This window comes from Laetiporus sulphureus (assembly GCF_001632365.1).
Source record: "Laetiporus sulphureus 93-53 unplaced genomic scaffold LAESUscaffold_1, whole genome shotgun sequence".
In the NCBI taxonomy this organism is placed as follows: Eukaryota; Fungi; Basidiomycota; class Agaricomycetes; order Polyporales; family Laetiporaceae; genus Laetiporus; species Laetiporus sulphureus.
Window position 1 is genome coordinate 1,541,414 of NW_024468510.1, and position 24,099 is coordinate 1,565,512.

The 24,099-nt window shown below is 52.0% G+C and overlaps 10 protein-coding genes across 10 annotated transcripts; 4 read left to right on the forward strand and 6 right to left on the reverse strand.

Annotated features, from left to right (window-relative positions):
- Window positions 1-169: 169 nt before the first annotated feature.
- On the forward strand, window positions 170-1,329 carry LAESUDRAFT_27749 (uncharacterized protein). Its single transcript, XM_040901816.1, has 5 exons — window positions 170-203; window positions 314-433; window positions 491-527; window positions 604-944; window positions 997-1,329. Coding segments are annotated over exons 2-5 (435 nt in total). The 5' UTR covers window positions 170-203; window positions 314-377; the 3' UTR covers window positions 998-1,329.
- A 739-nt stretch (window positions 1,330-2,068) lies between these two features.
- On the reverse strand, window positions 2,069-4,150 carry LAESUDRAFT_27563 (P-loop containing nucleoside triphosphate hydrolase protein). The gene is made up of 10 exons (XM_040901809.1): window positions 3,923-4,150; window positions 3,836-3,869; window positions 3,558-3,777; window positions 3,471-3,500; window positions 3,121-3,414; window positions 3,037-3,064; window positions 2,655-2,982; window positions 2,433-2,591; window positions 2,249-2,378; window positions 2,069-2,175 (listed from the first exon to the last, which is right to left on the reverse strand). Exons 1-10 carry the CDS (start codon window positions 4,050-4,052, stop codon window positions 2,164-2,166), a joined length of 1,365 nt encoding a protein of 454 aa, XP_040770563.1. The 5' UTR covers window positions 4,053-4,150; the 3' UTR covers window positions 2,069-2,163.
- A 146-nt stretch (window positions 4,151-4,296) lies between these two features.
- Window positions 4,297-6,658, forward strand: LAESUDRAFT_754075 (uncharacterized protein; the record flags this gene model as incomplete). The annotated part of the gene is made up of 10 exons (XM_040911841.1): window positions 4,297-4,420; window positions 4,480-4,668; window positions 4,721-4,836; window positions 4,885-5,031; window positions 5,101-5,148; window positions 5,218-5,236; window positions 5,300-5,427; window positions 5,482-6,108; window positions 6,157-6,255; window positions 6,320-6,658. The coding sequence occupies 10 exons, from the start codon at window positions 4,297-4,299 to the stop codon at window positions 6,656-6,658; spliced, it is 1,836 nt and encodes a 611-aa protein (XP_040770564.1).
- Window positions 6,659-6,821: 163 nt separating this feature from the next.
- LAESUDRAFT_27866 (uncharacterized protein) lies at window positions 6,822-10,145 on the reverse strand. Its single transcript, XM_040901817.1, has 6 exons — window positions 9,781-10,145; window positions 9,487-9,729; window positions 8,133-9,309; window positions 7,473-8,078; window positions 7,067-7,419; window positions 6,822-7,008 (listed from the first exon to the last, which is right to left on the reverse strand). The coding sequence occupies exons 1-6, from the start codon at window positions 9,919-9,921 to the stop codon at window positions 6,991-6,993; spliced, it is 2,538 nt and encodes an 845-aa protein (XP_040770565.1). The 5' UTR covers window positions 9,922-10,145; the 3' UTR covers window positions 6,822-6,990.
- Window positions 10,146-10,281: 136 nt separating this feature from the next.
- On the reverse strand, window positions 10,282-12,665 carry LAESUDRAFT_639072 (cleft lip and palate transmembrane 1; the record flags this gene model as incomplete). Its single annotated transcript, XM_040903515.1, has 14 exons — window positions 10,282-10,404; window positions 10,458-10,536; window positions 10,587-10,657; window positions 10,714-10,755; window positions 10,813-10,963; window positions 11,014-11,053; window positions 11,106-11,181; window positions 11,237-11,356; window positions 11,477-11,546; window positions 11,596-11,917; window positions 11,969-12,041; window positions 12,179-12,273; window positions 12,324-12,438; window positions 12,495-12,665. The coding sequence occupies 14 exons, from the start codon at window positions 12,663-12,665 to the stop codon at window positions 10,282-10,284; spliced, it is 1,548 nt and encodes a 515-aa protein (XP_040770566.1).
- Window positions 12,666-13,438: 773 nt separating this feature from the next.
- LAESUDRAFT_733605 (uncharacterized protein) lies at window positions 13,439-14,761 on the reverse strand (the record flags this gene model as incomplete). The annotated part of the gene is made up of 7 exons (XM_040910434.1): window positions 13,439-13,572; window positions 13,628-13,832; window positions 13,889-14,050; window positions 14,109-14,186; window positions 14,242-14,536; window positions 14,585-14,677; window positions 14,736-14,761. The coding sequence occupies 7 exons, from the start codon at window positions 14,759-14,761 to the stop codon at window positions 13,439-13,441; spliced, it is 993 nt and encodes a 330-aa protein (XP_040770567.1).
- A 1,432-nt stretch (window positions 14,762-16,193) lies between these two features.
- LAESUDRAFT_719373 (glycosyltransferase family 2 protein) lies at window positions 16,194-19,797 on the forward strand. The gene is made up of 15 exons (XM_040907618.1): window positions 16,194-16,504; window positions 16,588-16,818; window positions 16,881-17,271; window positions 17,330-17,497; window positions 17,550-17,748; window positions 17,805-18,235; window positions 18,289-18,408; window positions 18,457-18,513; window positions 18,561-18,622; window positions 18,676-18,742; window positions 18,800-18,902; window positions 18,956-18,984; window positions 19,035-19,136; window positions 19,191-19,595; window positions 19,646-19,797. Exons 1-15 carry the CDS (start codon window positions 16,263-16,265, stop codon window positions 19,697-19,699), a joined length of 2,661 nt encoding a protein of 886 aa, XP_040770568.1. The 5' UTR covers window positions 16,194-16,262; the 3' UTR covers window positions 19,700-19,797.
- Window positions 19,798-20,117: 320 nt separating this feature from the next.
- LAESUDRAFT_746436 (uncharacterized protein) lies at window positions 20,118-20,636 on the forward strand (the record flags this gene model as incomplete). Its single annotated transcript, XM_040911416.1, has 1 exon — window positions 20,118-20,636. One exon carries the CDS (start codon window positions 20,118-20,120, stop codon window positions 20,634-20,636), a length of 519 nt encoding a protein of 172 aa, XP_040770569.1.
- Window positions 20,637-20,966: 330 nt separating this feature from the next.
- LAESUDRAFT_740280 (uncharacterized protein) lies at window positions 20,967-21,765 on the reverse strand. Its single transcript, XM_040911070.1, has 3 exons — window positions 21,494-21,765; window positions 21,355-21,441; window positions 20,967-21,306 (listed from the first exon to the last, which is right to left on the reverse strand). The coding sequence occupies exons 1-3, from the start codon at window positions 21,670-21,672 to the stop codon at window positions 21,174-21,176; spliced, it is 399 nt and encodes a 132-aa protein (XP_040770570.1). The 5' UTR covers window positions 21,673-21,765; the 3' UTR covers window positions 20,967-21,173.
- Window positions 21,766-22,366: 601 nt separating this feature from the next.
- On the reverse strand, window positions 22,367-23,070 carry LAESUDRAFT_719378 (uncharacterized protein). The gene is made up of 3 exons (XM_040907619.1): window positions 22,977-23,070; window positions 22,650-22,908; window positions 22,367-22,591 (listed from the first exon to the last, which is right to left on the reverse strand). The coding sequence occupies exons 1-2, from the start codon at window positions 23,048-23,050 to the stop codon at window positions 22,734-22,736; spliced, it is 249 nt and encodes an 82-aa protein (XP_040770571.1). The 5' UTR covers window positions 23,051-23,070; the 3' UTR covers window positions 22,367-22,591; window positions 22,650-22,733.
- Window positions 23,071-24,099: the final 1,029 nt, after the last annotated feature.

Below are 24,099 nucleotides of genomic sequence, written 5' to 3' on the forward strand. Positions count from 1 at the left end.
CACACACCCCCGTGAGCATTGTCATTTCACGCCGAGCTATCGTCAAATGTTCATGAGCTATGTGATGTAAGATAATATACTTTCATCTATGCATCTGTTGTATTTCTGTCCCCCCGAACTTCTGTCCACCACTCCATCGTTTCTCGGTCCAATTTAGCCAGTCTCTCATCTTCCATCAGCAATTGCTCATTGTGGACCGTGCGGTAAATGGAATTCCAAACTCGGTGATAAGAACAAGGGATTTGAAAACCATTCTGCATCTGCCTGCGTCGCCCCTCCTTCCCTCAACGAACTTAAATCACTATATATGAAGGCTCGCGAGACACTTCGTACAATAGAGAGGCGCTCGAAGGAGGACAAGAAATGTTGGACGGTTAATGGCCACATGCTCGACGTCGAAGACCGCATCAAAATCCGACACAAAATCTTCGAGGTGCGTGCATTATTATAGCTGATGACTGGTTGGCTAACATGCGGAACGTTTTCACAGCGCGTCGATCGGACTGATGAACGGCAGTACAACGAACGTGAGTTGAGGACTTCTGTGTCCCTTTGTTTCACTATAATGTCATCTATAATGTCATCTTGCTTCATTACTTGCAGGCTTCAACATCGACAATTGGCTGTGTTATAGCTGATGCTCTCGCGGCCAGAGACAAGCTTTCTAGACTCGGTATTTGGCGCCCCCGTCTCCTGCCGGCATATGACAAGCATGATCATCTTGTCCAGCCCGATAAGTACGAAGACGCGTTAAAAGGGGCACTCGTCAAAGCGATCGTAATTATATCGCGATGGAAAATCGACAGCTCGCTCTCGTTCAGCATGGACATCGTCGAGTTAAATATCATCGACCAGCCGGTCAGCCTCCTGGCTTCACCTCTTAAGCACCGTGCTCAAGACAGTCCGGCCCACAGTCCAACTAAGAAATGCCTTATTCGCAAATGGTACGTGACGTCCGACCACGCCGAACCTAGCTAATATTCATGAATGCACCAGAACACCCCCTACGCATAGTCAGGTCTCTACGACCTCGCTCTTTACGACGTGTGACTTCCACGCTATGATACGCTTTAACACCGATTTGTACTACTTGCACTGAATCACTCTACTGCGATGATACGACAGTATGATTCATGTACAATTACCTTGCAACTGCAAGGTTTCTCCCGGGGCACAATTGTGACGTGATTTCGGCGCAGGCAACTTTGGCCTTGTTGTCTCCTTCGACGTCATTCTATCGCTTACCGTTTTCGTTTAGACGCTGTGCCCGTACCACTTTGTTTATTATGCCATCGATGTCTCCGCTGCGAGACATCGATGGCATAATAACGCGGATGTTGTCCTCCGTGCGTTATGTGTAGTCGCAGATATCTTCTACTTACTATACTTGTCGTAGATTGTTATTTTCTGCCCACCTGATGGTGTGGAAGAATTATATTATATACTATGTACCGCATACACTCCTGCCTTACACGTCCTTTGTCTCGTTATTCAGCGTCATCCACCACGCCGTCGTCTCTTGATCCTTCGTCACTAGTCGGTCTCGTTATTGATTTTTTTTCTCGCCCTTAGTGTACTCCAATGTATGCTCCACCTCGCATTTTTCCGTGTCCTAAAAGAAATTCATTCTTTCTACACTACATCACCTATTCCGCATACTTATGACGAGCATCTCTTCCGCTCCATCCAACCGAAAATTCTTATCCACATTGATCGCTACCACCCGTCGCCTACAGTCGCAAGGTCTGCTGCCGGCGACTGCCGGCGCTTCTCGAGTTCCGACGAGTGACCAGTTTTCGAAGATCCGGCAAACAACTCTAAAAGCGTCTCAGCCTGAGTCAAATAAGTCAGCAACAAGGTTTATAGATTCAATGTCCCAAGATCGTACACCGCGATTATCGTACATCCGTCGAATCTACTTACATACCCGTATCCTTATGACTGCAAAAGTACATCGAGGTATCAATGGTTAACATCAGAAGTAATGGGCCCGATCCAGGCCGGACGCCATCCGGTCGGCCCCAGGCTCTTCATCTCTTACTTCTCTGTGCGCTACCGCCTCCCTCTGAGGCAATCCGCCAGGCATGGGCAGCCGGGAACTGCCCTCGATCCAGTCCGAACTCCTATCGAGGGTAACAGGGACACGGCGGGCAGCCGCTGACCTCATGCGCCAACCTGCCACGGCGGCGGCGGAACGAGGGGGCGAAAATGTGGGCAAATGGGTGGAGACACTGGCAGATACACTAACAGAGGGCGTTGCCCCGTCAGGCTTCTTATCCAGCTGGCTACGGAGGGACTTGATCTGTCGCTTCAGCACGCTGGCAAATGAGGGCTTCTCTCCATCCTCATATCCAGCGAGCAAGACAAGAGCGGAAACGCTAGCGGGACGGATCGATGAGGAACACGCATAGCTGATGCCAAAAGATACTGACAAGGCTTCCTTCAGATATGCAAAGCTGAACTTGTTCGTTTCGACAGCGATCTCATGGACTAGACTGTCAGGGAATTCGATGCTCTCGTTGCTCTTGAGCTTATTCTGCCAGTATTTCGCGTATAGGGCACGCTCCTCTTCGTCTGGATCGTCAAAGGAGCTAGCCACGACGAAGAAACGCGTGATCAGCATTCCGAACAAACGATGGCACAAGTCGACATACTACTTGCGGTCGAAACGGCTCGGCCTTCCACTCAAGGCTGGATCCAGTTTGTCGAAATGGTTGGTCGAACCAATGACGAGTAGTCCGTCGTTGCCTTCTAGACCATCAAGCTGGTTGAGGAAAAACGAGCGGTTGCTATCGTTGATGAGGGAATCCAAATCTTCCAACACAAGGACGCAAGGCGCCATGCTCCTGGCCATCTCGAAGACCACAGCCATCGACCCTTCCTCGCCTAGGTAGCTCTTGAAGGACTTGACATAGAGCGGCGCATATCCTTTGGCGTCACATTCCTTCATGACCGCCTTCATACTGATGGTCTTGCCATTCCCTGTAAAGGAGAATAATGTGAGCTTATTTCGCCGGCCATGCATCGGCAACATACCTGGAGGGCCGTACATGATGAGACCGCGCTGCAGAGACAGAACAAAGTGAGCAGCGTAGTTAAACAAGAAGTAATTGCAATGACCTTCCAAGGGATGGCTAGCGATTTGTACAGGCTCTCGGAGGAGAAGAACCCGTTAATATCCTTCTTCAAAGCATCTTTGAACTCTTGCTTCAGGATCACATCATCCCAATTGGCCTTCTGAACCTCAATCCAAAGCTCATGGCTCTTCTTCCAAAATCCGCTGTTGAATATGAGAATTTCTTCGTGCAGCAGGTTCTTCCAGGCGCCGGCTGCCATCAGAAGCGCGCGAGATGGCGCTTCTGGGCCTTCGTGCAGGAGGTAATGCTGCGTCCGGACACTCAAGCCTTGGACGTACTGAGAAGCTTGAGTCAGTATCCGCACCCGCGCCGCATTCAGAACCATATGCGTACTCTGATGACATACAATATGAAGTCGTATTTCTGCAGACAACGCAATGTGAGGTCGTATTCTCGCAAGCATACTCAACAGTCACGTACGTCCCAAGCGACCTTAAACGCGCCATACTGGAGTTGTCCAGCCAGAGTCCCCGCTTGGCCACCCAAGCGGCGAGCGGAGGGCAGGAATCCAAGGGATTCAATTATCTCTGATGGTGCCAGAGGTTGGATCAGAGCTCCAGGGAAACCTAGGAGGTTAACAGAAGGATCCGCGAACAGCACGAGGGAATGGTTGCGATACTGCTTCCGCAGAGCTCGAGCACTTCAACACCATGTTGAGCCAACGATACACGAGCGATGGCCGTTGATGGAGAGCTTACGTATAGACCGAGGGCTCCGAAAACGCGCTGGAGGCTAGGGTTGCCAGTAATGAGTCTGAGTACATTGGCGCTACAAGGCGAGCGCACCTTTATCCACCCATGAGTCGTAGAACGGGTCAGTGCTGCGGGAACGATCAGCGTCCACGTCTTCCTCGAAAGTGACCTTGACAAAGGCATCCTCGAGCGGACCGACGATCATTCTGGGGTCGATGGACATGGTTGTTCTCGCAGACTGGGAAGCACGGACTGCTGCTGGATCACACGTGGTGCGTATATATGCGCCAGGCTGCGCAGAGTGGCGGACCCGGATGGGATTGACCGCGTGCGCCTATCCGACGCAGCTGCTGCCCGCGCGTGTACATGAGCGCCTACACGCTGCGGTGTGCGGGTTCGGGATCTCCCGATCGGGATAGTCAGCGCTCGGGGGTGCGCTGAAACTTTCCATCCGTCCGACGTTCGTCATGGCCTCGAGGACGTCCACACTCTACACCATCGCTGGTGTCACCGCCCTCGGCGGCCTCGTCGCCTATGCCGTATGGTTCGACCACAAGCGGAGGAACGACCTGGAGTTCCGCAAACAGCTGAGTGAGTGTTCTAGCTGTTCTCGCAACACATTGTATTTACTCCCATACAATCTCGCTTAGAGAAGGACAAGAAGCGAGCAGAGAAACGAGCAGCAGCAGCACAAAAGAAGTCCGACAATGGCACGGGTGATGCTGATCTACAGGCGGCTGTCCTTGAGATCAAAAAGGAGATATCTTCGTTGCCTCAAGAGCTACACCAGCAGTACTTCACTCAACAGATTGCCATAGGCGAACAAATGGCGGCACAGGGTAATATTCTCCATGGTCTCACATACCCATTCTGTCTAACATCGGATATTAGGCCCCATGTTCCGTATGCAGGCAGCGCTAGCCCTTTTCAAAGCACTCTGCGTCTTCCCTCGACCTCAAGAACTGATTCCTGGTTTGCAAGAGGTTCTGCCTAAGGAAGTATTTGAGGTGCGTGCGCTACGTTTGAGTCCTCACAGTTTGCTAATTCTGTTGCAGATTGTTCTGGAGCTACTGAGTGTGGAAGTGAGTATCCCTAACTCGTCCGCTCTGGAGGAAATAGATGTCGGGGAAATCGCAGCAGAGGACGAGTCCAGCCCAACGAGGTCTGAGCCGCCCTCAGAGACGTCGCAGGAGTGGGACAAGGTGACAGACCCAGGCAGCCAGCCATAGGCTATGTGGAGAGAAACGGGCGCATAACTGCTCGGTTCATAGTTGCATATTGCCGCGTCGGCTCCCCTCATCTACCTCCCGGCTCGTCTTGTTCTACTCCGCGTGTCCGTTAATGCAGTCGTGATCTCATTACCTTTTTTGCATGTCGTACTTGTGTAGTTGTCAATGCGCATTGAAGGTGAGCCTATTGATCACAGGATCTCGAAAAGCGCTAAGGACGATTACTTTGTAATAACATTAGGTTACTTTAAGGCGTTCCCGCCTGCTGGCATGGGTGTTTCAATCAAGACTGCTCCTGGCGGTGAGAACAAACTGCGTAATATTCTCGTGGCAGCGAAGGACTTTGAAGCAGGAGACCTCATCTACAAGGTTTCGTTACCAGGTCGCTTGATATGTACACGTCGCTGATGCCAAGTCTCGCAGGAGCGACCCCTTGTTGCGGTGCTTGACCTGGATCTTGAAGGCCAAGGACGCTACTGCTCGCACTGTCTCCGCCGCATCGAGGATGATTCGGCTATTCGTCCCGAAAATGACCGCCTTAACTCCGTATATTGCTCTGAGGACTGTAGAGCGCGAGCACAGGCAGAATCACAGAATCTGCTCTTTGGTTTGAAACCTGTCCTTCCGGAGGAAGTCGATAGCGGTCTTTCAGAATTAATCCGAGAGCCTCGTGACGAGGCGCAGAAGAAATTCGTCGAGCACCTCAAGTCCGAAGGTCGCACTGTCCCACTGCTTGTCGCGCGCTTCGTCTCCAAGCAGGTGGCGATTGAGACAGCGAAGCAATTCGCGAAAGGCAAAAACCCGCTTATCGAGCAGATGACTGCTGAAGCCATGTCGGACAAGGACTATTCCCTCTATGATCACATGGAACGATTGCGTTTCATCGACGGCGAGGTATCAGAAGAAGAAACCAAACTGCTCTCTGCCGTTCTTGGAAGCGCCCTCCCTGGCCTTGAAAACCTGCTGACGTCGGAAAGGTATGCTACATATAAGGGTAAGATGAGGTACAACACGATTGGCATCTCGTATGATGATGGTCGCGACGACAAAGTCAGTTGACTTACACGACCTCATTGACATAGCCTGACCTTTGAATAGCCCGCATCGACCTTCCGTCCTGAGGATCAAGAGAGGACGCGCACTCCATCTGGTACATCCCGGCAGATAGGCAGCGGACTCTTCCTCGTGTCCTCCTATGTAAGTGTGTTCGACCCGGTGAATTCAGTCCGCCACTGAGAACTCTTTCACGCTCACTTTGTAGATGACGCACTCATGCGATTCCAACGCCCGACCTTCGTTCGAGTCCGGCAACTCGGAGCTGTCCCTAATCGCGGCACGGCCGATCAAGAAGGGCGAGGAGATTACGATGACCTACGTCGACGTCTCCCAGCATCCCGACGAGACGTCGGAAGAGGCTAGACGGCGCCGTCGGTTCGAGCTTGCTCGTGGCTGGCGATTCAAGTGCGAATGCGAGCGCTGCCAGGCGGAGGCGACTGGGGGCAGTGACAATGAGGTGGATGTTGAGAAGGACGAGTCCAAAGTGGAGGATTTTGTTGCCCGCGTGTTGGGAGGAGCCCACGCGGAAGACGGCCATGCGTAATTAGGTGTAGAGTCGACCTTCCCATAGTTGTTGATTACCTCCTTCACGGTAAGCAAAAGTTCATAAGCCAGTGTTCATTAATACTAGATTTTTCCCTCACTCTCCATCTCGGATTCACTTCCCTCCATCGGACGTCGGCAGTTAAAAAAAACTCAATCATTAGCGATACAATATGTACATCACAGCATTGCATAGCACGATCACAGCTAACTAGGTGTGTGTATGGATATATGCGCTAATTGCGTACAACATGTTTCGACGTATGTACGTTAATTAGGAAAAGACTACAATATAAATGTCAACGTCCAAGGTACCTTCGCGTATTCGTCAAGCTAAACTTCTCCACATCCCTAGGACAAAGAGGAGTCAGTATCGAACCTGCAGAACTTATGCGTAACACTCGCCAGCTTCAGGTATACGATTGCTAGCCTCCAGAATCTGCAATGCGCGCTTCTGTGCCAACGACCCGACTTCTGCTTCTGGCTGGATCTCTGGCTCCTCCTCATCATCCATATCCTCGGTAAAATCGAGCGCGCCAGGATCAATAGAACGTTGGCGATCGCGCTCCAAGTAAATTTGTCGCCGCACGGCTGCAGACGAAGACGTCATCGTCCGGAGCGCAGGAACCATTGTTCCAGGTTGCTCAGTGAGAGACGTCTTTGGCTCGTAAGAAGCAGCGCCAAAGTGCAGACCATTAAGCGAGATAGGTATCGGTAGCGAGGAAGCTACTGGGTAATGATGGTTCGCACGTAGGCCATCCTCTGCATAAACAGTTTAGTACCAGCAAATCCTAAACGTGATGATGTATACGGACCTCGTTCTCCACCTTCCGTTACATCATCAACGTCCATATCAACACCTTGGCCAAGACGTGGACCATCATACTCCGCGGCAGATTCATCGCCTTCCTCCTCGATCGCGGCAGGCGCATGCTCCTTGCTCTTCCTATCCTGCCTGTTCACGAATAACTGCCAAGCCTTACTATCTCTCTTCCAAGCACTCCGATGGCTCGGAGTACTCGCCGCCACTAATCTCAAAATCTCCGCCTCTCGAGGATCAGTAACTTCCTCCGCGTCATCCTCATGAATGTGTTCGTCGGCCTCATCTCGCTTGCTTGCTGCTCCCGCAGACATGACGGCCTCTCGCACGATCTCGGATCGCGGGCGATCCTGTCGCTGATCATCGACCCGGCGCGCTGGGGCGCGTATGTTGGATACGTTGGGTAACGAGGAAGGACGGAGGGCCGATAACGACGAGGGAAGGCCATAATTGTCCTGCAAACGATTTCTTGGATGTCGAGTGCGTGCAGCTTCTGCCGTTCGAGCTGCAGAGTGCCCATTCGTCGACGGAGCAGAACTTTGAGCCACATCTGTGCTTGGGGGCTCAGTGCCCTCTTCGCCTTCCATCTCGAAAATTATTTCTGACGAACACATTGTTGACAAATTTCTTACATATATAATAAAAGGGAACATACCTTCATCCTGCGGTCTAGTGCTTTCGGCCTCCATGGCGTCGGCACCGATGATCGCAACTTCAGGCTTGACGTCAAATGTAACTTTCCTTTTTTTAGCACCACCATCTTTCACTTCCGCACCGGTGTTTGCCTGTTCTGCAGGTCCTTCGTCCTTGTGCGGAGAATGTGGCTCGGCATTCTCCTTCTCCTTCCCTTTCCTGATGGAGCTCTTCCCTGCACGAGGAGATCGCCCACGCGGGGCCTCAGCACTGGTCGAAAGTATTCCATGCATAGCACTAGATGAAGCCTCCGCTAGAGACTCGGATGAAGTAGCTTGTCCGTACCGCGCCTGCATCTGCTCTTCCAGATCGTGCACATATCTGAAGCTGGTCGCGATATCCTTCGACTGATCCATGTTACGCCTATATGCTTCTCGAATGGTGCTTGCCTCATCATTCGGAGCCATAACCAGCGTGTGAGACGATGCCGAAGAAGGCGACTTCAGCTGTGGAGCGCGCGATGGTGACGGAAGAGAGCTTGGAGATGATGGGCCTTGAGCAGACTCAGCACGTGGGGCTGCGTTATCGTGTTCCCGTCGGGGATGATGGAAGGAAGATGTGGCCAACGAGGCAGAAAGAGCAGACGTCAGATGACGGGGAGAAGCAGCAGGTGACGTCCTCGGAGGAATATTGTGGTTGGGAATGAATTCATTAATTCTCACAGATGAATACGCCTCATGTGCCGTGCCGCCCCAGTGAGCTTCGCTGGATCCGCGCCTGGACGTATACGGTGGGCGGCGATGTGCGAAGTGCTCTTGATCAATCTTGTCCAAGTTTTCTTTGAACTTGCTCCAAAGAAGTTCGACCCTCTGCCTGAGCCCTCCTTCAACCTCTTTGATTTCGGCTGTCTTCTCTTCGACGACTTTGGCGATGTGTTCTTCCGCCGAGGCTCGGACATGGTCCATCTCGGCATTGGCGATAGAGACAAGATATGCAAAGACAGGATGGCTTGGAGTAAATGGAGGAGGCGAGAACAGAGGGGGTACCGGAGGCAGATACTTGGTAACGGCCGGCGTTGAGGTCGTGGGTGATGATGATGGCGCACTGAATGTAATGGTAGGCAGACCAGCAGGCAGGATGACGCCAAAGAGCTTCGAATATGCTGGAGAAGCCTCTGCTTTAGAAATTGCTTCTCCGGTCTGCAATTACAAGGTCAATGAGCCAAGAGAGATTGCGACATCGAGGATACACAGCAGAAGTAGCATTCCGCGGCAGGAACGGTCTCTCGAGGTGGGCCCGAGAGTAACAAGCACTAGCAACACCGGAAACCAGCAACCGCTACTGATCCGAATTCACAGCCAGACGAATTGACGCACCATGCAGCCCTTTGAAACCTCAATCCACCCTGTGGCGCTCTTCAAAATGTCTTGCTCCACCCAATCGTCAACTGGCAGCACAGGTCCTTCGCCACCATCGGTTTCCAGATGCACGACTTGTCGCACGCGGTACACCAAGCATTGACAGAGCATGCATGTCAACGAAACATAACGGGTGGCCAATTCTCCATGCTGCTCGGGCACCGGTCGAGTACGGGACCGGAGTGTCAGCTTGACATGTACCTAGTATTCATGTTTTGTAAGACGTTTTCCAAAATTCCACAGATGGCGTACCACCGACACTCCAGTATCGCCTGCAAAGACAGGCTCGTAATCGTCCTCCGAGGGCGGCGGAGCTCCTTGCGGCGGTTGAGGGTGTATGCGGACGTTCAGGCAGTTGCACGCATAACTCGCCTGCGGGCCATTAGTGGCCATAGCACTGAACGCGCGAGACGGAAAAGGGGGGCAGGTAGCGGTGCTCTGCAAAAGGTGAGACACCACCCGCTGCGTTCAGGCGGACGCTGACTCCGGACGCGGAGGCGCCAATTTGGATGAAACGACGAGACAATGTTTTTACCACGGCTGCGTCCACCAGCTCGGCGCTGCGCTCACCTCGGTGCATTCGTCAACTCTACGTAACACTTCCACGCCCCCATGACAGACGGCATCTCACAGCGAAACTATTACAGTAATCCGGCATGCTTCCCACATGTTTCCGTCACTTGTCGATAACCACCGTGTTCCGGCCGAGATGCATACAATGTGCCAGTCTACTCTACTTGTAGCTTCCTCTCCTCATTTGTTCTTCTTCGTCTCCGTGTTCTCTTTCTCTTCTTTACCGTGCACCGCGTCCACTTCTGATGCCATCACCTGTCCGTATTCGTTCATGCGCTTAGGATCAATCCGATATATCCAGCGCTGCAAGCTTCGGTCAGGCCACTTCTCCAGTATGGGGAACGTGGGGTACACACCTGATACAGAAATACGACGAAGACGACGTCATCCCGGAAACACGCCAGCCGATGCAACATGGGCATCTTGATACAGAACCTGCCCAAAAATAAATAAGCTGCGGTCATGCACATTCCGGACGCCCTTACGCGAATAGATCATCCACAACCGTCGATAACGACTTGTATATCATCGCCTTCATGGGCATGTGAGCAACGCTCTACGCAATAGTACGTCATAAGTCAAGATGCGAACATCCAATGAGGCAAAACGAACCTTGAGCTTGTAGTTTATGATCAGCTGAGGGATCAGCTGGGCCTGCAATAATGCATGCTGTCAACCTAGCCTCGGCCTCATGGCAAGAACAGCGCTTACGAAGCCAAACATGTACACGAATGACGTGAGCGTCGAGATCACAAAGCTGTACCATCCTCGATGTGTTCCATATAACAGCGAGTACACCGTGTATGCGGCAAGGCATGGGATGGTGAACCAGGAGACATATCGGAACGCAAGTTTGTCATATCTAGGCATCGGATTAGGCCGCCGTAATTCATCAGATATGAGTGTGCTTACTCTTGTGTCTTCTTCTCGTCTTCCGTCAAGGTGTGCTTATCTATCAAACACCGTCAAGAATAAGCTCATCGTCTACGTCATGTTCATCTTACCTTTAATATCAACCTTGTAAGGAAAACGAGAGCCCGGAGGTGCAGGTATTATGCTGATATCCACGGCTTTTGTGATCTGCATTATGGTCAGAACGGCAGACAGCTTGAAGACAGAGAAATGTAGAGAATACCTTCCAGGCCTCAATGAGCACTCCTACACCGTTACCCGCGAGGATCATCCAGCTCGTTTGTTCGTTGTTGTCAATCAGGTAGAGCAATATGATGATTTGGACGACGACGTTGGTCACGATCTATTGTTAGTTATGGTTACTCTTGCGCAAGCTCATACGACGAGCATAGCACATACGGTTCTACAGAGGAGAGTTACAGGACGCCATCTTCTGAGCATCACGAGAAGGCACGCACCTGACTGACACGCCGACTAACTCTTTCTTGTGTCGCCAATGCGATACATCGGAGGTGAACGCTAACATTTCGAACCTGCACGAACATAAGTAATCTTACCTCCAATACGTCCTCTCACACTCACACCATGTGCAACACACTGACCAAGGCTGTCAGGCCTAAGAACCAAGGATTAGTCTCCACAAGCATCCTCTTGATTTCGTCGAACTCTGCTCCCGAGCTGCCTTGTTGTTTCGCCGCCTCGTCAAAACCTTGAGTCATAGAAGAGAAAATCTGGAACTTCCAGAAGGTGATGGGCTGGAACGTCACATGAAGTGGCAGTCTTGGTGTAGTAGTGTTGATCTCTATAAACTGCGAGCGTAACAACCAGAAGTCGTTTGGATAGACGATAGGCTTGTAGAACCCCACTGCGCCAGTCTGATCTCTCTCGGGGTAGAGGTAGACATCTGGTACGTTCATCAGCTGCCAAAATCTCGCCAGTTTAAAACCTGACATACGTTGAGCGACGGGAGGGGCCAGCTTAGAATACGGCAAGACTGATGCGTCGGAGACAAGAGCTAACGCGAGATCCTACAAAATGATGCTCAACATATGGACGAGCATATTCTGGCGTTCGCTGACGTACCGGATGCCAGTGAGAGACAATGGTATCTGCCTAGAACGTACATAAGCACATCCTCCAATGGTTGTCAATTGGGCATACTTACCTGCGGCTCTTCGAGCTCCTCTGCCTCTTCTTGTTGTGCCGTTAGAAGGTTCTTCTCCTTACGCACTTTGAGCTTGGGCAGGTATCGCGTCAACACTGCATATCACCGTTAAAAAAACCACGAAAGACATGAAATGAGGACGCACATTTGCGACTGTGGTGAATCGCCCTGATGTCATAGTTCGGCTTTGAGGGGTCCGGACTCGCACCGTCCTTCACAAGGAATATATCTGCCCACAACGAGGCGTTGTGTTGCACGCTCTGCACCGCGATCAGCGTTACGCCTCGTCCAATCCGAATTGACAGATCGCTCTCACCTCAGGCAAATCCACCATAAAATCCACCGCGCGCGTTTCCTTCCAATCTCCATACGTGATATTCTCCCAGACAAAGTGCGGCAGCCCCGAGTCGTGGCTCTCTTGCCACTCGGAGGTCCACTGATTGGAGAAGACCTCGCCCTCAGGCGAAGTCGATAGGTATACGTACATCGCGAGAGGTATTCCAAGCGGCCATGCAGGCTGTGCACTTGTAGGGAGCAGCGGAATCTGGCTGGGTGACTGTCCTTGCGATACGCCGTCTGTTACCATCGCCGAGGGTACAGGCGGCGCAGCAGGTTGCTCCTTGGCCGCGAAGAACTTGGTCGCTTTGGAAGAGTGAGCACAAACCATTGCGGGAGCTGAGCGGCGACGTACCAAGTTGCATTATCAAATACATTACGATAAATTGCTTGGAGATGCATTGAGTGAGCCCATTGCCTCAATGACTGAACTGCGGACGACGGTACCTGTGCAATAGCCCATATTCTATTGAGTGTCGATTCCTCTTGGTTCCTGGCGGGAGGAGCATTGCCTGCCGCCGGACGGGCGGGTGCAGCAGGAGCGGGCATGACAGTCTTGTCTGGAGGGTATCACAGATCACTGCAGTGCTAATATACTCGACCAAGGCGACATGGAGGAGGGGAAGCTGGGGAAGCTGCAGCGTTACACCACGGTGTAACGCGGCCCACGTGCAGGGAACACGTCACACCATCTGCATCAGGTCTGGCACGTATATTGCGCTTTTTTTCGTCAAGCCTTGTCTCAGCCCGACCTGTAGGTCATCTCGCAGGCATCCGTTCAGTGAACGACTTGAAAGTGCAAGGATAGCCATGCTGTCGTCGCCTCTCAGTGACGAGAAACTTTGTCCTCAAGCTGATTCGTCAAAGCGTTCTTTGCAATTCACATTGAAGTAATATCCCCCCACTTCACATCTGCATTGCAAACTACGCACGACCTTCCTTCACGGAGAAGCCCAGCCTCGGGAAGTGACACCTCACAATCGCTGTAGAACCCTTCGTCTCAATCACGACCTCTTCACGGTTCAGAGCCAGCAGTTTCCCCACCGTCGGCACTTTGCCTTTGATCCTCCGTGAGTCACGGTGGTAATACGAACGACTGCAGTAATCACGCACCGTTGTCCCGAGGAGTGACTGACACGATGTCGCCGAGCTTGACCTTCAGGCGTGCCGCCTCCGTCTCGTCAAATCCTATCACGCTGAGATCCTCTGCTTGCGCCCCGCCAATCAGCGTAGCGGCCGCCTCACCCGTGATCGTCGTGAACTGGTTCGCGTTCGCCTTCTTGGCACTCTCTACATGAGCGTTCATACGAGAGAACCACTGTCGGCGAGATCGATGAGTATCCTGCTTAGGCAACGAACAAAGTTGGTACAGACCGCCAACGTATTCGGAAGAGTATTCTTGTCAAATAAGTCGTCGAGCGTTTTCATATTCTGCATCCATATGATCAAGAAGTGGACCGATACATCAGCCAGGCTAGGGCTTTCCGTGTCCATGACCCATTCGCGCTCATCCGTCAGCTGTTGCTCGAGCAGATACTGGGACCGACGCGCTTCAGCTTGCGTGAACTCAGCATTGCCGGAGGGAGATTCTCACCAAGTGCGAAGACAACGTGCTCTTCGTATCGTCACGTCGAGCCTGAATAGCCGGGATATCGATCGGCGCGCCGCGGTGCTTCGTACGTCTCATGAATCCTGCAGCATACACCCACGCGAAAAGACCTGCTCACAACGCTTCTGTCCTGCAGATACTCTACGGGCATCGTTTCATAAGGGAGATGGTCGGATACGGCCGGAAATATCACGCCTTCGAACCAGAACGTCGCCACCGCTATGATCGATGCCTTGTCGACGCTTTTTGTTCCCTTCCTAGGCGGGAAGAGCGTCACAGACGAGGGAAAGCGGCGCTCCAAAGCCGTGACGATCATGCTTGAATCACAATACACATCGTTCCCAATCGCAAGGGTGGGCGTACGGCGGTATGTGACTCCCAGCAATTCCGAGAGCTCCGGACGAGGCGGAACGCTGTTGGTCTGAAGGAAGCCCGCATTAGAGTGTCCTGTGAATTAAAACGTAGTCGGAATCACTACCTCTACTCTCTGATGAGGAATTCCCTTCAACGCCAACACGTTCCTTATCTTGTTGGCGAATGGAGAGGCTAAGAAACTATGTGTATTCCCATGAATTGGTGTCCGCGGGCGTATAGGATAGACTGAGCACTCACTGATACAGTACCACGGGGGCAGACATGATCGTTCAGCGCAAACGAAGGGGTCACCACTCGAGATCGCTTCCGTGGAAAGCCAAGGTGATTTCTCATGATTGCTCATGCGCTCATGAGCGACGTAAGATCACTGGCGTCAGCAAGGTTCGATCGAATGTACACTGTTCCGTCGCAGGCTGCAGCATATGATCTAAGATGCACAGGCGTCCATGGAGCATAGCCAACGAATTCGAAGAGCAACTCGGATAGTACATATAGCCACAGATGGGACTCGGAAATGAGCGGTCAGATTAATGACAAAGTCGCCCGAGCAAATTATAGAGCTGACACGTTGTCGGAGTTCCGTCGCTTGGGGAAGCAACGTGCACGTTGGTACCTGACTCAAAAGGAGGGCAGCTGGCAGATGTTGATGCACGGTGATTGCTTCCTGAGCGCAGTCGAACGCGGAGTATTCTGAGACCTATTGGAAAGCTTGAACTTGGAGCTCTCACAAGCGGTTCAGTCTTCCAAAGCGCAGCCCACTGACGAGAACTGAGCCATATCTAGTCTTGACTTCCCTAAAGGCGGGAGAAAGCCGTCGAAGCGCAGTCTACGATACGCTGAGGCTGTTCAGATCATTGCAACTGACAGAATGTACCCCGGAAACCTTGATCATGAGAACGAAAACACAGCAATGATGGGCGCAGACGTTGGAACAATGTAGAGATGCTGTGATAGGCTGTATCTGGCGCTGTGTGAGACAAGGAATCTTGGTGCACTGAGACTGTGACTCCCAGACCGGACTTGACAGATAAGACGGCGAGCGTTTATTGACTGTCGGCTATTTTTGGATAGCGGCTTGATTCAGGCATGTAAGAACAAAGAAAGGCTTAGAAAGGACGTGCGACCCCGGAGAGCACGAAAGTTGGTGGCTTTGACATGCTGTGAGAGGAGGAATGTCGCGTCGAGGAAGGGAGGCGATGCTTTGATCGATGGAAGAAACTTCAGCCTTATTGAAGCGACTGAAGCGATCGTGGTGTGCAGACACATCCCGGAGTGCGTTGTGGTTGCAGCTCGAAAGATATCTACATAGCACGGACAACCGAGCGATTGATGCGAGGCAACGCTGTGCGGTCTGCGGAGACTAATAATCCACAGCCCGTCCTTCTCCAGACTGCGATCACGAGACAATACTGCCACCCGCCGGCATTGGAATTTGGGGCGTGAGCTATGAAAGCAACCGGCCGGCATTTTCCAAGGCAACCTCCGCTCGGCGTCGCCGTCGGCCTGCCTCTTGCGGCAAAATCCGGCGCCCGGAGGCTGCATTGGAGGAACGGAACTGCCTCTGTCCGGACGGGAGCATTCGTCGATTGTCTGACGAGACGAAAGAGCGACGAAGCGGTATCCGGGGGTACGCGGCACACAGGCCTCAAGTTGCCAACGGGGCTGCGCCAGCTCTCTTTATTCCACGACGACCTACCCAACGTCTGGTCAACGCCCGACACGACATCGACATCCTAGGCCATTCTTTAATTGTTTTCAGTCATAATGGCCGAAGATCATCGACCGCCGCTCCCTTCCTTCGCTTCCCAAAGTTCCGTCAGCGACAATGGCTCGGACCCCTTCGCAGACCGCCCTCGCCAGGTGGCCTTCCAAGAGCCTCCCTTGTCCGCATACGAGAGCACAATATCTCTTCCACAAGAATTCGGCGGTATGGGAGGCAACTACGACGACGAAGAGGTTGAGAAGCTTCCTCTTACAGCAGCTCAAGGTGGCCTGTACCCTCCAGGGTGAGCAGTCGCGCTGCCGTGCGGCGCTTTCCCAAAATGGGCGCTTCCTGTGTGATGTTGACCGTTCTTCTACCTTCGCTCAGGCCTATTGACCCGAACGCCTATGGCGATCCGTACGATCGACCCGTGTCTGTTGTCTCAACAGCATCCTCTGGTGTCGATTCTGCGTGGCGGCGGCGACAGACCATCAAGCGTGGTGTCACCCGTAAAGTCAATCTCACGAAGGGTAACTTCATCACGGAGTATGCGGTCCCGACGCCAGTGTACAGCGCAATCGAGCCCAAGTGGCTCAGCACAAAATCGACGGAATTCTCGTGAGCCGGAAATCTCCATCGATGGCATGAGTTATTGATTGGAGCCCGTATTCTTCCCGCAGCCACATGCGGTACACTGCGGCAACATGTGATCCGGACGATTTCTCGGAAGCCAATGGTTACTCGTTGCGTACCAAGATGTACAACCGTCAGACGGAGCTGCTCATCGCAGTCACGTCGTACAACGAGGACAAGACCTTGTACGCGCGTACACTGCATGGTGTCATGTTGAATATACGTGATATATGCAAGACCAAGCAATCCAAGTACTGGCGTCGTAGTGCGGAAGAAGGTGTTCCTGGGTGGCAGAAGATTACCGTTGCGCTCATTATCGATGGCCTGGAGCCTATGGACAAGACAGTTTTGGATATCCTCGCTACCGTTGGTGTCTACCAAGATGGTGTTATGAAGAAGCAAGTTGATGGCAAGGATACCGTCGCTCACATCTTCGAGGCACGTGTCTTACTTCCTTTCTACTGCATGACCATTTTCTCACACGTTCGCTATTCAGTACACGACGCAGCTCTCTGTGGATCCCACACCACAGCTCATCCTCCCGCATGGCGACGACCACAGCAATTTGGTGCCGGTCTCAATGATTCTCGTAATCAAGGCCAAGAATCAGAAGAAGATTAACTCCCACCGTTGGCTCTTCAACGCTATTGGCAAGATGTTGGAGGTACGCATGAAGATTTCCACCAAGCTCAGGCATACTGAAGTTTCCATGCTAGCCCGAGATCTGTGTCCTCATTGATGCTGGTACGAAGCCGGGCCACAAATCAATTTACTACCTTTGGGAGGCATTCTACAATGACCCACATTTGGGAGGTTGCTGTGGTGAAATCCACGCCATGTTGGAGGGTGGACGGAAGCTCATGAACCCCCTGGTTGCCGCGCAAAACTTCGAGTACAAGATGTCGAACATCTTGGGTAAGCCGGTTTGGTGCTTGACTGGTCTGTCGTGCGTGCTAACGAACACCCTGCAGACAAGCCAACGGAGAGTAGTTTTGGTTACGTCTCTGTGCTTCCTGGTGCCTTCTCCGCGTACCGGTTCCGCGCGATTCTCGGACGGCCTCTTGAGCAATACTTCCATGGTGACCATTCGTTGGCAGATCGCTTGGGACCAAAGGGTATCTACGGTATGAACATCTTTACGAAGAACATGTTCTTGGCCGAGGATCGTATCCTTTGTTTTGAGCTGGTTGCAAAGGCTGGCGAGCGGTGGACGTTGTCGTACGTCAAGCCGAGTAAGGCAGAGACGGATGTGCCGGAAAGTGCTCCAGAATTGATTGGTCAGCGCCGGCGTTGGTTGAACGGTTCTTTTGCGGCGTCGGTATACGGCCTTGTCAACTTCTTCAAGCTGTACCGGTCGGGTCACGGCATCATTCGGATGTTCTGGTTGCACATCCAAGGACTGGTGCGTTGTTTGTGATCCTGGTGTGTGGTGTGTGGACGCTGACCTTGATGTAGTTCAACGTCTTCAACTTGATCTTCTCGTGGTTCGCGCTTGCCAACATGTGGCTGACGTTCAGTATCATCATTGATCTACTCCCTTCGGATAATTTGGTTTTCTTCGGCACGGCCGAGATCGTAAGAACGGACCGCTTACATACTTGGCTCCCGCTGACTGTTGGACAGACGCACTGGATCAACGAAGTTCTCAAGTGGATCTACCTGATTTTCTTGACTTTGCAGGTGAGTATCCCCGCTTTGGTTGTGCTGGCATGCTCACAAGATACCAGTTTGTCCTTGCGCTGGGTAATCGGCCAAAAGGAGAGCGGTTTGCGTACACGGTCACACTATGGTTCATCAACACGCTGCGCTGGTATGGACTCTTGCTAACAATATCACGCTCAGGGTTTACGCCGTTCTTGCGGTGTACTTGCTCGTCTGTTCATTCGCACTGACTATCAAGGCTTTCATTGTTGGTCGCATTCTTTCACACATAGCAAAATATTGCTCACAGTACATCATTGTACAGGCTGTGCCGAGCATGCTGAAGAGCAAGACGGCCGGGCAAATTGTGTTAACATTCTTTGAGCCTCCGGTCGGTGCTCTGATCGCCGCCATGGTTTCAACATACGGTGAGTGGTAATGGTCAATTGGACGCATATCAGACGAGTAAACTGGTATGCAGGTATCTACCTCATCGCATCGTTCCTCTACGTAAGCTCTGTTTGTGTTAACATCGGGTCCAGAATCTCACTGCTCTGTAGAGGGATCCCTGGCATATGTTCACCAGCTTCTTCCAATACCTCTGCTTGGCCCCTAGCTTCATCAATGTCTTGAACGTCTATGCCTTCTGTAATTTGCACGACGTGCGTTCTTGTGTGGTCCATCTAAATGGATACTTTATCGACCTTTTCTTGCAGGTGTCGTGGGGTACAAAGGGTAGCGATAAGGCGGAGGTTCTGCCATCGGTCTCATCCAAGAAAGGCAAGGATGCCGAGACAGCAGTCGTCGAAGATATCGCCCGAAGCAAGGAAGATCTCGATGCGCACTTTCAGGAGACCGTCAAGCGCGCGGTCGCCAAGCTCCAGGTGGTGGAAGAGGATGATAAGCCCACCATGGATGACGAGAACAGGACGTTCAGAACACGTTTTGTCGCTTTTTGGATGATCTCAAATGCTGCGTTGTCCGTCGCAGTCTCGAACCTCAACGGATTGCAAAGTGGCAACGAAACCTACGACGACGCGGCATTGCGGAAGAAACAAAACATCTACTTCGCAGTCATTCTGTACTCAACGTTCGGAATTTCATTAGTACGATTTATCGGGGTAAGTAAGGTTCAGCTCTCTGAAAGGTCATTGCTGACGTGCTGTTCCAGTGCCTGTACTACTTCTTCAGGCGTAACCTGTTCCGATGCTGCAGGAGGAATTAGGATGTTCTGTCTGTTCGTGGGCTGTTGGGTTATGGACATCGTGGTTGTCTTTCTCATCCTATTCTACTGCTGCATATCGGGACATGGACATTGTTATGCTGTCCCTGGACCCATCTCATCGTTTAGTCCTCAATCTCACATCTCGCGCCTACTGCTGTTCGTTCGTTATAATGGAATCGGAATATATACTTACTGGCGCAAATGCGCTACAAGTTGGCCCAGGGCCACAATGAAGTAGCTTAATGCTAAAGACTCTAATGCAGAAAATTAATGCGAGATTAAATTCATGAGGTGGCTTCTAAGCAGCGGGTATTGAAGGTCCTCATTGCGCGAATAGTAGTAGGCTGGACAATAAGGCGCCAGCCTCAGTCCAGGCAATAAGTCCATCCCCAACCGTTGCGTCGGCATCTGAACAGGAATGCCGCAGTCACACAGAGCGAAGCTGATTGAGAAAATCCAGCAGACAGCCACCGACGGACCGTCGTGCAAAATTGACAATTCTTCTCCGGTCCGAGGCGATTCGAATTTCACCATACCTACGGCATTCAATACGGCGAGACCTGGACATGGCCTATCAATTGCTTCGTCGGAAGGAGGGTGGGCGTCCACGAATGCTGCCGCGCCGACGAGCGAACTTCTTGAAATGCATGGCGCAACAACGTGCAGGCTAGGCGGTGCATCGATGCAATACTTGCACCCCAGTTTTGCTCAATGCTGGGGGCGTTGGCGGTCGCATTGCGTCGCTAACTTGAAAGTAGCCGGTGTCATAATGGCTATGGCATGGTTCCATCATCCTGCAATGCTTGGAATTTCCGCCCGGCGATACGACGCGGGATTCTACGACTCCGTGGATCGTGGACGAAGTTTGAAGGAGGGCACTGGGTACGGGGACGGGGGACGCATTCGACTCAAATGTGTGGGCACTTTCGCTCGATGATCGTGTCATCGCAGCAACTTCATCGTGTATACAGCCTAGTGAATGTCGAAGGCAATCCGCCGAGACATTGTTATCAGAACCGTGAGCAGCACTGCCGCACGAAGACCGATACTGCAAAGGAATTAGTGAGACAAACAACAGCCGATTTCGATAGATCATCGACGCACTCCTTTTTGAATAACATGCGTAGATCGAAACGTCGGGGAACTAATAAGCCACGTCTAGATGCTCGCTGTGGGAAGGCAATGTGAAGACATCTGATAGATCTCGAGTCGAGGCAACCTTCGAAGCCGAAGCAATGCTTTGATTGCAGTGGCAGATAGCATGGGAGAACACTGTCCCTCGAGGAATCGAGTTGAGGCGAGAACGAGAACCATTCAGATATTGATGCAGTGCCAGCTGTGACTACTACTACAATTACATATTTGCGGGCTGTCAAGGGAAAGGGGACAGCAGAACCGACCACATAAAAAACAAATGAGCGAGTGTATCGTACATGTGTATGGGAACAAGAAGTCCATCTCTCGGCTAATGAGTCTAGAACGGGTTTTCATCGTCATCATTGGCTTTCTTCTCCTCCGTCAAGTCATCTTCGCGTTCTTCTGCCGGACGGTCCGGTCCGGAACTGACTTCCTTCTCCACGAATAATGGTTGCATCGGCTTGGCGGCCCTAAAATGCGATTAATTTCGGGATATTGCCATGATGGGCGAAACGTACCGTGCAAAGTGTTTCTTCTTCGCTGCATTCAGTTTCTGGCTGACAGGAGTCATCAACTTGTCCGTCGGCGAAACAAACTTCGGGTTTCTATTCGAACATCATCAGTTCGATGAAACTCTACCAACCACTGCAGACATACTGGCTGGCGAACTTCTTTGCGAGGAGAGCCTTAGCTCCCATTCCAGGAGCCTGATTAGAGAGACCGTTTGTGGCATTGCCAAGCGGAGCTTGTGGCACGGCGACGTGTGCTGCTTGCGACGGATTGTGCAGTGGCTGAACGTGGGCCGGTGATGAGTTCGGGGTCGTATGTGCAGACATGTTGGTATGATGAGAAGCCAGCTCTTTGCGATGGAACGTAGGAGTCTCAGACTTTAGAGAACAGCAGTATTGACGATGAGAGGATGGTGGCTGGCAAGCAATCGTGTTTGAAAACGAACGGTCACGCGTTTAATATGCGCCACACATGGCATCACGTGGTCGCGTCACGGACGCGTGGACCGTTTGTGGCCCATTCCTTGTGCCTCGTCCCACCTCAGTCTTGGACCGCATTCACGCCGATACATATGTCGCGAACCGGATCGCGCACAGATATTCGTACTCGTGTGCATGCTGACACGATGTACTATACAGAATAAAGTCAGTTAACCGTTAAGTTTGCTGCGGTATGATCGTGGCGCACGGCTGATATATAGCTGTTCCGGTAGATGTCCTGGAGAGGCTAGTTGGATAACAGCCGATATCATCTTGCGTAAAACGTAAAGAGTAGGAAGGCATTGAGAGCGGCTGGGAACCAAATACAGTCGCAACGTGAGCCTGACTACAGTCCCGTCATAGGTGAGGAGGCGACGTTGCAGAAGATCAACTCTTTTCAGCTGCCACAACGTGCGCGAGGACATTGTGGGTAAACGTGCGACTGCAAGTGAGTTCTTGATTAGTTGCCAGGACATTTGAGGAGAGGACAAGGCCAAAATACTCTTCTTCTTTTTACTCTTCTCTTTTATGCTCTGTCTCTGGAAGCTCAGAGACACGAGCCACGGTCAAACACGAGGCGTTAGTAAATTTTCTGCTGTCGGTCTTGCCACGTTGCGTTAGCATCCTTGGTGCCGCTGCATCTGGGGAGAAAGCAAGGCCGTACCTGGAGTACACGATGCATCGCCTTGTCACTGGCTATCCGGACTTGACAATCGCGGTAACGTCATTTGTGGAAGCCACGGAAGCGAATAAGCTGACCGACATAGTAAGTTTGTCTATTTCCCATGCGTCCGGACTATCCTATGCCTAATGACGTTGCGCAGACTTATCACGTTCACCGAAATTATCGCACGTTGCCGGCATTTGTCAGGTAACTGCTGCTCGCCGCCCTCGGAGCGATCTTGACATCACATCCAGCGGCTGGCGATAAGAACCTCTCGTAAAACCCAATCACTGGTAGGCTCCGGCGGCCTGTGTGTCTGAGACTGAGATATAACAGATAGTGGTGGCCTGAGAATGCTGACAGATCTTGTAATAGGTGGCTGGTTGGCACAAGTTGTTGCCGACGAGGACGTTCTGTTCGTGAGTGTCGACATTCTACGTTGTACTGACAAACCTGACGGATTTGGTGTTTGCAATGCCTTCAACAGGACGGCTTGTTCCCCACGTCAGGTCTGATGTATTGCATACAGAGGTTTTTTCTACACGAGTGACTTGCGTCCATATGCTACCACTGTATACCGGGTATTCTCAGACAGCTCCGGAAGGGTCATAGATTTGTTCCCCTCATGTTTAAATGCAACTAGCGATTCAATCGCATCATCGCCTAGAAGGCGCAGAGCAGATCTGTACAAGGACCCAGAAAGGCTCTCTTGGCGACGAACTCGCAAGTAGGCGCGGTGGGTACACATGCTCGCATATCAACACGATAAGCTCAGCAAACAACGTCCCTACGAACTCTCCCCAGCGTCGGATACATTACGCTTCTCCGCCCATTGGTGGCCTAGAGCCGGTGTTCCACGTATCATTAGAGAGGTCTCCCTTCCCTAGATCTTTCCTCGGACCACAAATGTGTCCATGTGGTTGGTACTGCGGTTGTGCTAGACTTAACGCTGTCGCTGTGCGCTCCGCCCGCGGATCGTTGTGGTATCCTTCTGCCCCAGCTGCACGATTCAATATTCATCAAAGAAACACGAGTTGCGCACGGCGAACCGAACAGACTAAGTGAGGGATGAGGCTTACCCGAGCTCACTCAACCAATGGCGATTTGGTCTCCGCCATCGCTGAATGGGATGGGTCTTATCGTATTTCATCACGGCGATTTGATTGTATCGCAGCGTTCTTACGCCGGTGGCTGCTATCGATCTGCTGCCGCGTAATTACGGTACAAATTTGATTGCATGATGAGACAGAAGGGTATTCGCTGCTAGCCTATAATAACACATAATTCGACCAAAGGAAACAAGGTGGTCTGTAGAATTTCGCCGCTGCGACAGCGCGAGATCTTACGACGAATTACTTGTCATAGCGTCCGAAGCATGAGAATGCGCCGGATCCAATTGAGGGCTGTGAATTACGGGCGAAGGGCGACCCTCCAGCGCGGACCAGCATCCGAAGAACACGATGGCTGGGGACCTGATGGAGGCGCTCCAGACTGCATCGCTTGGGGTGCTGCAGAAGGAACTTGGAGGGCCGGCTACGACGCCTGAAAGCCGCGGAACATGTATTCTGGTGTTGGCGAGCGTGTCAGGAGGAGTGTGTGACATGCGACAG

Coding starts and splice junctions, on each gene's coding strand:
- LAESUDRAFT_27749 (XM_040901816.1), top strand. CDS start 378: ATGGCCACATGCTCGACGTCGAAGACCGCATCAAAATCCGACACAAAA. Junction 434..490: donor TCCGACACAAAATCTTCGAG/GTGCGTGCATTA, acceptor ACGTTTTCACAG/CGCGTCGATCGGACTGATGA. Junction 528..603: donor TGAACGGCAGTACAACGAAC/GTGAGTTGAGGA, acceptor CATTACTTGCAG/GCTTCAACATCGACAATTGG.
- LAESUDRAFT_27563 (XM_040901809.1), bottom strand. CDS start 4,052: ATGTCCATCGACCCCAGAATGATCGTCGGTCCGCTCGAGGATGCCTTT. Junction 3,501..3,557: donor CGTTTAAGGTCGCTTGGGAC/GTACGTGACTGT, acceptor CGTTGTCTGCAG/AAATACGACTTCATATTGTA. Junction 2,592..2,654: donor AGCCGTTTCGACCGCAAGTA/GTATGTCGACTT, acceptor CGTCGTGGCTAG/CTCCTTTGACGATCCAGACG.
- LAESUDRAFT_27866 (XM_040901817.1), bottom strand. CDS start 9,921: ATGGCCACTAATGGCCCGCAGGCGAGTTATGCGTGCAACTGCCTGAAC. Junction 8,079..8,132: donor CACTAGACCGCAGGATGAAG/GTATGTTCCCTT, acceptor TGTGTTCGTCAG/AAATAATTTTCGAGATGGAA. Junction 7,420..7,472: donor AACGGAAGGTGGAGAACGAG/GTCCGTATACAT, acceptor CTGTTTATGCAG/AGGATGGCCTACGTGCGAAC.
- LAESUDRAFT_719373 (XM_040907618.1), top strand. CDS start 16,263: ATGGCCGAAGATCATCGACCGCCGCTCCCTTCCTTCGCTTCCCAAAGT. Junction 18,514..18,560: donor TGATTTTCTTGACTTTGCAG/GTGAGTATCCCC, acceptor ACAAGATACCAG/TTTGTCCTTGCGCTGGGTAA. Junction 19,137..19,190: donor CCTTCTGTAATTTGCACGAC/GTGCGTTCTTGT, acceptor CTTTTCTTGCAG/GTGTCGTGGGGTACAAAGGG.
- LAESUDRAFT_740280 (XM_040911070.1), bottom strand. CDS start 21,672: ATGTCTGCACATACGACCCCGAACTCATCACCGGCCCACGTTCAGCCA. Junction 21,442..21,493: donor GCAAAGAAGTTCGCCAGCCA/GTATGTCTGCAG, acceptor ATGTTCGAATAG/AAACCCGAAGTTTGTTTCGC. Junction 21,307..21,354: donor AAGAAGAAACACTTTGCACG/GTACGTTTCGCC, acceptor ATCGCATTTTAG/GGCCGCCAAGCCGATGCAAC.
- LAESUDRAFT_719378 (XM_040907619.1), bottom strand. CDS start 23,050: ATGGACGCAAGTCACTCGTGTAGAAAAAACCTCTGTATGCAATACATC. Junction 22,909..22,976: donor GACGTGGGGAACAAGCCGTC/CTGTTGAAGGCA, acceptor GTCGACACTCAC/GAACAGAACGTCCTCGTCGG.